Source organism: Brienomyrus brachyistius, unplaced genomic scaffold (genome assembly GCF_023856365.1).
Source record: "Brienomyrus brachyistius isolate T26 unplaced genomic scaffold, BBRACH_0.4 scaffold51, whole genome shotgun sequence".
Classification (NCBI taxonomy): domain Eukaryota; kingdom Metazoa; phylum Chordata; class Actinopteri; order Osteoglossiformes; family Mormyridae; genus Brienomyrus; species Brienomyrus brachyistius.
The window spans coordinates 492,069-504,528 of NW_026042326.1; the positions used below are offsets into that span (position 1 = coordinate 492,069).

A 12,460-nucleotide genomic window follows, 5' to 3' on the forward strand; every position below is an offset into this window, starting at 1 on the left:
CCCAAGCGAGCTTGATGGGCCGAATGGCCTCCTCTCGTTTGTATAGTTCTTATGTTCTTATGTTCTTGAGTACTCTGCGACCTTGACTCTTTATACTCAACTGGTTGGTTGACACAAAGTCTTGGTCTGGATTTTTACTTTCTCGACCTGAACTATCCTTAATTGAGCTATCTTAAAAGCATGTACTACATTCAACCCGAATTCCCCATGGAGAGATATGTCAAACAATGTCCTGGATACTAACCTGAAGAGGAGGGAATGGGCCCCTTCACTGCTGGGCAGGTTCCTGGTTCCTTGCCCTTTCTGTAACAGTAACAGGGGAGATAAGAGCCGTGTTTACAGGACTATTTATGAAATCTAAATTCTTGCTAAAAACATTCAATATGCGACTGGTTTATATTTCACAGGTGCTATAAGTATTCACATAGAAATGTCCATTTTTAGATCACTACAGCTTTGACAGAAGTGAAAAGCTTTACGAAGGTTTGTCCAAAGTGGTCATCTTGGATGTAGAGGGGTGGCTGCTGAGAGAGCGGCTTCGTGCCAGTTTGGTCCGCTTTGTCTCTTTCCCTTCAGATCCAAGAGAGGACAATAAATAGCCATAATCAATCATCCTCATATCGATGCTTTTGCAAGTACCCAGGCCAAAAGATAAGATAGTGTTGTCATGGTCATTATTCTTACAAAATCACAGAGGGTTTGGACAGGGCTTGTCATTTGTGAACTTCAAAAGAATGAATAGAAATACAGAATAATATTCATCAAGTAGTCTGAAGAATATACAGCAACATTCCAATGTAAGCGTTCCCCTTAACAATCCCAACAGGAAGTGACCTTACATTGTGGTTGACCAAACCTGGGATTCATAGCACATGACTGGTATCAATCAGGCCACTGAGCATAAGGTGCGGTGAAGAGTCAAATTACTCACGCTTTTTGTCTAAATGTTTGTCACTTTCAAGTCTCCCTTCACTCTGATGTCTTTCTAGCTGCTCCTGTGCCAGGTGTGAGAAACAACATGGTACCAATCATTTAAAATGCCCACTGGAGATCCAAGTAAAACATAGGGGGTAGTAAGTGGCTCAGTGGGTTTGTGCCCCAGCCTCAGCACAATAGTTACATGTGCGTGGCATGCAACCCCAGTTCCAGGGGCGTGATGCATTGGCTGACTATGTGTTGTGACCTCCAAGCTATGGAAAGCAAGATGTGGTCGATGAAGAGAATAATATCGGTGAAGATGGTGGCGGGGAAGATGGTGGCGCAGGAGGGATTTCTATTGTTCGGCAACTGGAGGGTTGCAGGTGCGAGGCCTGGTTCCTCCTGACCCCATCAAAGTGTCCTTGAGCAAGACACTGAACCCCAAATTGCTCCCGGTGAGCAGGTTGGCACCTTGCATGGCAGCCTCCACCACCGGTGTGCGAATGGGTGTGTGAATGAGTGTGTGGATGGGTGAATGTGAGGCATGAAATGTAAAGCAATTTGAGTACTCGTAGGAGTAGAAAAGCGCTATATAAATGCAGTCCATTTACCATTTAATATACTTGTGCTAATGGCAAATTAAGGATTTACTATTTATTTACTATTAAAATACTGCAAGGAGACTAAGAGATATCCTTAGTCTATTTCGTTACTTTCGTTTTCAGGGAATGTCCAAAGAGCCGCAGGCAGGACTCAAACCCCAAGCCATGCAGATGTTCATAATGCTACCTACATAATGCTATCATGTGTCCTACTTAGTTTTATAAGATAAGATAAGACAAACATTAGTGACTTAGGGGGAGAATGTGATGCATATAGCAAGGTACGGAAGAGTGCTGGATGAGAGACAAACATACAGTGCAAGACATGGTACAAGATAGTAAACATCCATCCATCCATCCATTTTCCAAACCGCTTATCCTACTGGGTCGCGGGGGGTCCGGAGCCTATCCCGGAAGCAATGGGCACAAGGCAGGGAACAACCCAGGATGGGGGGCCAGCCCATCGCAGGATAGTAAACATAGTTGGTGCAAATAAATTAAAAAAGATACAAGAGAGAATAATAGTGTCATGACCTAGGCGTCCAGCCCTTGTGTGTGTGTGCCACGCCCCCCTGATCGACCACGTGTGATTCCCCGATTGTGCCCAGCTGTTTTCCATTGGTCTTATGTCATGTCCTGTATTTAGTTCGTGTTCAAGTCTGTTTCCCCAGGTCTGTCATTGATGTTAGTTTGTCACCGTCTGCCCTGTCTTCCCTTAAATAAACCCCATATCCAGCATCCTCGCCTGCCAGCCTCGTCCTTCCCTGCTTCCTGCTTGTTCGTCAACCGGTGATCATAACAAATGGTCACTTTGGGCGGAGCTTAGTGTGGGTCCGTTTATGACGTCATAGGCAGGAGGGGGCGTGTCTGATTGATCCAGGATCATGTGGTATATGGTATACACGTATGTATACACGTCCAGGACTTCTACAGTATAACGGGTGTCAGGCCGCAGCCACGTGCTGTTAGGAGTAGGCACACGTGTCCTGACTTTCCGTATTTTAAAATAAGAAAGCACTTAAACTCATTATATTTAACCTACATTTTTAAAGAAGAAGAAGAAAAACTTTAGCAGTATTTACCAATGTTTTATTAAGGTTGAATAAAGCATTTACTGTAACCAGCAAATTTTTAGGAGGAAGTACCTTTTCGGCCCAACCCTGATGGCGAATGAAGTTGAAAGGAGAAGTTTTCCCACAATGCACTTGATCAGCCTGTAGCGCATGCGCATAGAGACATCCCGACATGCGCTCGCTCTCTCCTCATGTAGCACGTGCATATAGAATAATGGAATTAAACATGGCTGCCATCCAACAAACGTTAGCAGCGAGACTACAGCGGGGGGCCTATAACACCCCGTTTAGCTGCTGACCCTGTGTATGGGAAGCACTCAGTCAGCAACCCTTCCTGGCAGAAAATGCATTAACTCTATTTATTAATCTGTCTTATTTGTAAATAGCATAAAATAATCTATTTCTAATTTAAATAAAAGTCCATCTGTAACACCACAGCCATGGTTTGTTTAGCTACATTTGATTAATCAAATAGAATAAAACACAATAACTTAAATGGTGAATGACAAATTAATATAAAAATTTTAAGCCAATAAGATTTAAGGAATAAAACAATTTAGTTGTAGTTTGTTAGTTTATTTAAAATAAGTTGGACCGGTTTATTTAATTACATTTAATAATTGTAGGAACTAGTGAGCAGCATTTAGCAACAAGCATCAAAAACATCTTTTTAAAAACTTTGACAAAATATTGCCATGGTTATTTTAATAATTTAAAGGATAAAAAACATTAATTATGTTTGTTAACGCTCATGCGCGTGCACACACACACACACACACACAGCAAAGCCACAGACAAGCACGCAATCGCGCACCAAGGACTGGCTTTTACATTTTGATAACGAATGAGTTGTAATTCTCAATACATGCTCCCTATCAAGATTGTATCACAGAACCTAGCAACCCGCCTCACACTCCTTATTTACGCAGACTTCACACAAACAGAACACGCAACTAGTTTGATCAACTCATCGACCTCTCCACCAATCATCTTCCATCCATCCATTTTCCAAACCGTTTATCCTACTGGGTCGCGGGGGGTCCGGAGCCTATCCCGGAAGTAATGGGCACGAGGCAGGGAACAACCCAGGGTGGGGGGCCAGCCCATCGCAGGGCACACTCACACACCATTTTTGGACCTCTTGGATGGACCTAGGGCCCTCCACACCTATTGCAGTCAGCACCTCTGCAGGGGATATTTTAGGCAGTCTAGCATTGGTAAAATGAGCTTTATGAAGCAGCTTACACTGCATGAAGCCATGTCTAGCACAGATGGACGAAGAGTGAACTCTATCTAGGATATCCCTCTACTGGCGGTCTGAAAAAGTAGTACCAAAGTCAGGTTCTCAGGGATAGAGTAGAAACTCTATTTAAAGAGCTTATTGAATCATACATGACAGAGATAAGCTGTTTACGGTTGCAATTAAGGGTTAGAAGTTCATCAAGCCCCGATTCTGGTGGCCGGTTAGGGAAATGAGGAAACAGCTTTTGCACAAGTGTCTGCTTTGAAATAAATTAAACAGATGCTTCTTTGGCAGGTTATACTTGACTGATAGGAATGTGAATGTTGCAAAGACCCCATCCTCATATAAACTATTAATAGTGGTGAGCCAATTTTTTGTCCATTTAAGAAAGGCAGCTAAAGTTTTTTTTAAAGCCTTTAAACACTAACAAATGCCTTTAATGTCTTTTATTTAAAATTTTTAAATGTGTTTTGGGGCTTGGATACAGATCGCGATCGTACTTTCACAGACCTAAAGTTAAACTCTAAAGCCCTCCGACCTCCGGGGTGTGTGTTTGCGCTCATTAACGTGAAAAACATTTTCTGAAAAATCATGTTTAGAATTTAGTGATTAATTGTCATTGTTGACACACCACAGCACAACAAGAAATGTGTCCTCTGCATTTAACCCATATGTGACAATGTGACATAGCAGAGAGCAGCTAATTCAGCACGCGGGGACCAGTGCTTGGGGGTGGTACCTTGCTCAGGGTACCTCAGTGGTGTCTTGCTGGTCAGGGATTCAAACCTGCAATCTTTCAATTACAAATGCACATCCCTAACCATTAAGCCACCCTGGTTCATTAAAATAACCAAGGCTTTATTCTGTCAAAGTTTTTTTTTTAAATAAGTACCAGCGGTTAAACGGGGCCTTATAGTCACTCCGTAGTCACATTGCAAAGTGGATGACTGCTGACACTGTTGAATTTGGACTATGTTTCATTAATTACCAAGCAGGCTGCAGCTCAGTTACCATTGTCAACTTAACATGATACTCCAGCAAGCATCTCAAATCAAGCTTGGAGATAATATAAGCAGGGGCCGTGGGGAACACCTTATAGAATATATGACATTTACTGAAGAATGTCTTTATTAAAATAACTAAGGCCATATTAAAGTTTTTAATGTGTATTTGATGCATGATGCTAGATGCAGCTTACTAGTTCCTATTAAATGTAACTAAATAATCATGTTCACCTTCTTTAAAATAACAAATATATATCCTAAATTCTTGCCCCTTGCCTGATTCCACAGTTCCTACCCCCACTTATGTGTCACCCCCATCCCTTCCATGGCTTGTGCGATAAAAAAAAGTACATTTCTGCCTGTCTGGTTGGTCATTTATAGCTGCTATTATCCACTGACTGGAATATCGATGGTGCGCTTGCATCGCCATAGCTGAGTCGACGATAGCGATACACTCCTGTGTGTGTATTTATGGTTAAATACTTTTCAGAGTTTCTGTCTAATTTGAGTTGCTGGTAAGCATGAGAAAGGTCCAATTTTGAAAACTATTTTCCTACAGATAAAAGGTTATAAATAAATCCTCTGTATTGGGCAGAGGGTATGTTTCTTCTTCCAGCTGACTGTTTACTCTGATCTTATCTCCACAAATATGAATTGACTTATCAGCCTTTGCAACCACCACTATTGGAGCGGCCCATTCACGTGGCTCCACTTTTGAAACTATTCCATCTCTCTCCAAAGTTCCAATTCCTTCTCCACAGCATCTTTCAGAGAACATGGCATGAGGCAGGCCTTAGAAAATATTGGCTGTGCACTTGGTTGCATCCTAATGGTTGCCTCAAAATCCCCTATAGCACCTGCATTCAGAACAAATACCACTAGGTGGCGCTTCAGCACCGCTTGTAACTCTGGATCCAGTTGATTTGCTTCATTATCAACTGTAAAAATGCTCCTCCAATCAAGTTTAAAGCTTTCAAGCCAGTTTCTACCCATCAAGGCTGGTCTATCGCCTTTGACTATCACCAGAGGTAACCTTGCTTTTTGGTCACAAATTCCACTGGTGCCAAAACATATCCAAGCAATGGAATGTTTTCCCCAGAGTAAGCCTTTAGTTTGATGTTAGTCTCTTTTATGGGCATGTTCTCTGGTACAAAACTTCAGATGCCAAAGACACTGCTGCCGTATCTAAACTGCATGCTAATGTATTCATTATGCAACTTCACATTAACAGTGATGCCCCTGTCCCCACTGGAAGCAGTATATACTGTAAACACTCCTAAAGTGTCATCTTCATTGACCAGTCTGATCCTCTGTTCCACAAACTGGGTTTTAACTGTTCGGCTCTTGTTTCTACATGCTCTTGCAATGTGTCCTGTTTTTGAGCAGGCATGACATTTCTCATTTTTAAATTTACACTCTCGTGGAGTTGAATTCCCAATCCTGTTTCCAAATTGCTATTATTCTTTGTTTGCCCCTTTTATTTTATAGACTTGATTCACAGATACCTTCTGTTTTTCCCAAGATTTCCAGAAAATTTTTTGACGCCATTTCTATGGACTGCCCTAACTCGCATGCTCTAGAAAATGTGAGGTCTTTTTCCAGCAGCAATTTGCGTTGAATTAACTCGGAGATCCGCCCACTAACTAACCGATCTCTCAAAGTGCTCGACCTACACACAGTGCTTTGACAATTGGCGTATCGCCACTATATAATCAGAAACTGACTCTGATTCCTTTTGATTGTGTTTCTGAAAGTGGTACCTCTCTGCCATTATTAAGGGGTTTGAGAAAGCAATGTCTCTGTTAACTGTTTGTACGTCATCGCCGCAGGCCTGTGTGGTGTGACTAAGTTCTTCAAAAGCCCATGAACCTCAGGTCCAATAGTCGCTAGAAAGACACTGACATTTTTCTCATCCCTAATTTCGTTCGCCAACATCCACAGTTCAAATTACTAATCTGCAGGATAGGAAGGGTCTTATAATAGTAAACGACATTGATATAGTAAATGAGTTCAATGATAGTTTTGCACAGGTATTCACTGTTGAGGACCTTAGTAATTTACCAGTTATTACCTATCCAGCATCGTCTACAGCTAATATATATATTTACATTTACATTTACATTTACAGGATTTGGCAGACGCCCTTAGCCAGAGCGACTTACATAAGTGCTTCGAGACTCTGCAATGAATTTCCGATGCTAGCTCAATAAGGACCCAAGCTATGAATACTATCTCTGAGAACTCCATTGAGTAGTGCAGAATTTTTTTTTTTTTTTAAAAACACACCAGAATAAGAGTCAAGAAAGAATATAGAAGTTCTACGTCAAGTATTTCTGAAAAAGAAATGTTTTGAGTCGTCGCTTGAAGACAGTCAAGGATTCAGCTGTTCGGACATCTAGGGGGAGTTCATTCCACCAATTAGGTGTCAGGACAGAGAAGAGCCGAGATGCGTGTCTTCCTTGTGCCTTGAGGGGAGGAGGGACCAGTCGAGCAGTGCTGGAGGATCGGAGAGATCGTGGTGCAGAGCGTGGTGTGATGAGGTCCTTTAGGTAGGATGGTGCCAGAGAATTTTTGGCTTTGTATGCCAGCATCAGTGTTTTGAATCTGATGCGTGCAGCTACAGGAAGCCAGTGGAGGGAGCGCAGCAAAGGAGTGGTGTGGGAGAACTTGGGAAGGTTGAAAACAAGACGAGCAGCTGCATTCTGAATCAGTTGGAGGGGACGGATGGCGCTCAGTGGTAAACCCGCTAGAAGCGAGTTACAGTAGTCAAGGCGTGAGATGACGAGGGACTGGACGAGTATCTGGGTAGCCTGAGTGGAAAGAAATGGACGTATCCTCCTGATGTTAAAGAGGAGAAACCGACAAGAGCGAGAAAGACTGGCGATATGTGAGGAAAATGACAACCGATCATCTATGGTAACTCCAAGGTTTCTAGCAGAAACCGAAGGACGGATCAGGGAGTTGTCGAAAGAGATCGCAAGGTCCTGGAGGGGGGATGAGTCAGCCGGGATGTAAAGCAGGTCAGTTTTACTAGTGTTGAGTTTTAGCTGGTGAGTGGTCATCCAAGATGAGATGTCTGCCAAGCATGTAGAGATCTTAGTGGAGACATGAGTGTCTGAGGGAGGGAAGGAAAGGATGAGTTGAGTGTCATCGGCATAGCAGTGGTAGGAGAAGCCATGTGAGGATATAACTTCGCCAAGAGATTTAGTGTAGAGGGAGAATAGGAGAGGGCCAAGAACCGAGCCCTGAGGGACACCGGTGGAAAGACAACGTGGAGTAGATGTGGATCCATTCCATGTCACTTGGTATGTTCGGCCTTCTAGGTAGGAAGCCAGCCAGCGCCAGGCCAGGCCACCAATGCCAAGACTCCTAAGGATGGATAGGAGAGTTTTGTGGTTGACCGTGTCAAATGCTGCTGATAGGTCAAGAAGGATGAGGACAGATGAGAGTTTGGCTGATCTGGCAGCATGTAGCTTCTCAGTGACTGCTAAGAGGGCAGTCTCTGTAGAGTGAGCTGCTTTAAAGCCAGACTGATTAGGATCCTGGAGGTTGTTCTGAGAGAGATAGAGAGAAAGCTGGTTGTAGACTGTACGTTCGAGGATTTTTGAAAGGAAGGAAAGAAGCGATACTGGTCGGTAGCTGCAAGTGTCTGAGGGATTTAGAGTGGGTTTTTTTAGGATGGGAATGACCCTGGCTATTTTGAATGCTGTTGGTACATGACCGGAGGTTATGGAGCCATTAATGATAGTCGTGATGAAGGGGAGAAGGTCTAGAGCGATTGTCTGAAATAATGCAGAAGGGATTGGATCAAGTGGGCAGGTGGTAGGGTTGGAAGATGAGATGACTTTCATGATCTCATCTGCCGTAAGACCAGAAAACTGGGCCAGTGAGGGGGGAGGGAAATCCTTAGTGTGTAGTGTAGTGGATGAGGGAGAGAATGTCTGACAGATTCTGTCAATCTTCTCGGCAAAGAAGTTGGCAAAATCTTCAGCAGTCAGGAAGGAAGGAGCAGGAGGAGGGGGAGGGTTGAGAAGAGACGAAAAGATGTTATGGAGTTTGCGAGGATCTCGTGAGGATAATTCTAGTTTGTCTTTGTAAAAGGCAGTTTTAGCTGCAGTCACGTCCATAGAGAATTTGGATAGCAGAGTACGGTATATATATAATTGAAGCAGATGTTTTGCAAAGCCTAGCTAAGCTCAAAATAAATAAATCACAGGGCCCTGATGGCATCTTACCTATAGTGTTAAAAGAGATGAGAGATATTATTTGCCGACACTTAACTTTACTGTTTCAAAAATCCTTATCTGAAGGTGTGGTACCTTCTGATTGGAAGCACGCCTTCATAACGCCCATTTTCAAAAAAGGGGATAGAAGTAATTTGTCTAACTATAGGCCAATCAGTCTAACTTGTATAACTGGTAAAGTTATGGAGGCTATAATCAAATAGAAAATGGTAGATTACCTGGACTCCAATAACATTTTGCGGGATAGCCAGCATGGATTTAGGAGAGGTAGATCCTGTTTAATAAATCTGTTGGAGTTTTTTGAGGAAGCTACTCAGGAAGTTGATGATAAGAAGGCCTATGATGTCATCTACTTAGATTTCCAAAAGGCTTTTGATGTTGTCCCCCACAAGAGGCTCCTACTTAAACTCAAAGCGACAGGTATTTTAGGTACCGTAGCGACCTGGATTGATAACTGGTTAACAGATAGGAAACAGCGTGTAGTTATAAGAGGCACAATGTCACAGTGGGCCTGCGTTCATAGTGGGGTACCGCAGGGTTCGATTTTAAGACCACTATTGTTCTTAATTTACATAAATGATATGGATACCAATATATACAGTAAACTGGTGAAATTTGCAGATGACACCAAGGTGGGTGGTGTAGCAGATACTGAATTAGCGGCTCAGCAGCTACAGCGGGATCTTGATTTAATTAGTGACTGGGCCAATACCTGGCAGATGAAATTTAACGTCGATAAATGTAAGGTACTCCATCTAGGGAGCAGAAATATAAAGTACAGGTATTTCATGGGTGTCACTGAAATAAAGGTAGCTGATCATGAGAAAGACCTTGGTGTGTATGTTGATGCTTCCATGTCCCATTCTCGCCAGTGTGGGGAAGCAATAAAAAAGGCCAATAGGATGTTGGGGTATATCTCCAGGTGTGTGGAGTTTAAGTCAAGGGAGGTAATGCTAAGATTATACAATTCCTTGGTGAGACCTCACCTAGAATATTGTGTGCAGGTTTGGTCACCATATCTTAAAAAGGACATTGTGGCCTTAGAAGAGGTGCAGCGTAGGGCCACAAAAATGATTCCTGGTCTTAGAGGAATGTCATACGAGGAACGGTTACTTTAGCTAAATCTGTTCAGTCTCAAGCAAAGGAGACTGAGGGGGGACATGATCCAGGTATATAAGATTCTAACAGGTTTGGATGCTCTTCAACCAAATAGTTACTTCAACATTAGTTTAAATACACAAACTGGTGGCCATAGGTGGAAATTAGCGGGAGAACATTTCAAGCTGGATTTAAGGAAGCACTTCTTTACACAGCGCGTAGTCAGAGTATGGAATAGCCTTCCTGATAATGTAGTGCAAGCTGAATTCTTGGGTTCCTTTAAATCAGAGCTAGATAAGATTTTAACGACTGAGCTATTAGTTTAGTTCTCCCCAAGCGAGCTTGATGGGCCGAATGGCCTCCTCTCGTTTGTATAGTTCTTATGTTCTTAAATCCTCCCACGACTCGTTGAACTCTTCCCGTCCAATTAACGCCATGTTTTACAGATTTAACACTGCTACGCCGGGTCCACTTTCAGCAGCTCAGTCATCCTCGTCACCAATGTAATATCTTGGTGGGAAAAGGAACAAACTCTTGGGAATCCTAGAAACTTTGGAAAAATGTTTACTACTCAAACTCCACTCTCACAGCACGTCCCAAACACCAAACAGCACTCTTACACCAATCACCTCCCAGACTGAAGGGTGGGGCTACCTGGCTCCTAGAACAAATCACATGACTGTGTTAAGGAGAAAACATAACCCATTAAACCCTGTCTACTACAATAACTAAGGCTATATTCTGTTCGTTTTTAAAAAAATGTTTTTGATGTATGTTCCTACAGTTATGACTATCTAACGGCTATAGTCGGTGCACGTGTGGATCAATATCCTGCAATATGTTGTAAATATGTTGCAAAAGTTAAACCATATAATTTCACCCTAAAACTGACCACATTTTATTCGTTAGAAAATAACATTATATTAAGCAAATGCGTTAACCACACGATTAATGTTTTTTTATCTCTTAAATTATTAAAATAAGCATGGCAATATTCTGTCAAAGATCTGAAAAAGATGTTTTCGATGCTTGTTGCTAAATGCTGCTCACTAGTTTCTACAGTTATTAAATGTGATTATATAAACCAGTCCAACTTATTTAAAATAAACTAACAAAATACAACTAAATTGTTTTATTCCTTAAATCCATCCATTTTCCAAACCTCTTATCTGTCTTGGTCACGGGGGGTCTGGAGTCTATACTGGAAGCTATAGGCACAAGGCAGGGTCCTTAAATCTTATTGTCTTAAAAAATTTATACAAATTTGTCATACACCGTTTAAGTTTAAGTGTTTTATTCCATTCGATTAACCAAACGTAGCTAAATTTAGCTAAACAAACCAGGACTGTGGTGTTAGAGATGGACCTTTATTTAAATTAGAAATAGATTATTTTAGATTAATAGATTAATGCGTTTTCTGCCAGGAAGGGTTGCTGGCTGTGTGCTTCCCATACACAGGGTCAGCGGCTAAACGGGGTGTTTGGTGGTGGCTCATGTTTAACTATACGCATGCGCTACATGGAGAGAGGGAGAGCGCATGTCTCTATGCACATTCGCTACAGGCTGATCGAGTGCATTCTGGGAAAACTTCTCATTTCAACTTCATTTGCCATCGGTGTTAGGCTGAAAAGATAATTCCTCCTAAAAGTTTGCTGGTTAAATGCTTTCTTCAACCTTATACCGAAATAAAACATTGGAAAATACTGCTAAAGTTTGTCTTCTTCTTTAAATATGTTGGTTAAAATATAACAAGTTTACGTGCTTTCTTCTTTTAAAATACGGAAAGTCAGGACACGTTTGCCTACTCTTAACAGCACGTGACTGCGGCCCGACACCCATTATAGGAGGGCTGGACGTGTATGCGCTAGTTTACATTCATCCTGTTATACGTTTTATATTATTCCTTAAAAAGTAATTAAAAATAACACATTAATAAATACATGCAATGTATTTTTATTCTCTACAACAGCCTCGTCTGACAAAAATCACGTTCCCCTTAGTATTACAACATATATGCTCTACGTGACCCCTGACTGTGAAACACATCTGATACCCTGATGACCCTGGACCAATCAGAATAAAGGGACATGCCCCCTCCCGCCTATGATGCATAAATGGACCCACACTAAGTTCTGCTCAAAGTGACTTATTCTCTCTGGTACACCATACAAACAGAATACCCTAAAAATAACAAATGCCTAAAATGATAAACAAAAATGCAATTAAATGTTCAAATAGATAATTCATTAACATTGATGTCTTAAATGTTATTTGCAGC

At 41.9% G+C, this 12,460-nt stretch overlaps 1 protein-coding gene across 3 annotated transcripts in view; it reads right to left on the reverse strand.

The window, feature by feature from the left end:
• The window catches only part of LOC125723775 (serine/threonine-protein phosphatase 4 regulatory subunit 4-like), a 34,848-nt gene that overhangs the window by 1,834 nt on the left and 20,554 nt on the right, over nucleotides 1–12,460 (reverse strand). For 2 of the 3 annotated variants that reach the window (XM_049000512.1, XM_049000511.1), the window contains exons 20-22: nucleotides 932–995; nucleotides 480–570; nucleotides 245–303 (exon numbers count right to left, since the gene is read on the reverse strand). In XM_049000512.1, the coding sequence (XP_048856469.1) occupies nucleotides 245–303; nucleotides 480–570; nucleotides 932–995 (214 nt within the window). Of the gene's footprint in view, nucleotides 1–244; nucleotides 304–479; nucleotides 571–931; nucleotides 996–12,460 lie in introns of those variants that run through there. The other variant, XR_007386966.1, reaches the window with a different exon arrangement.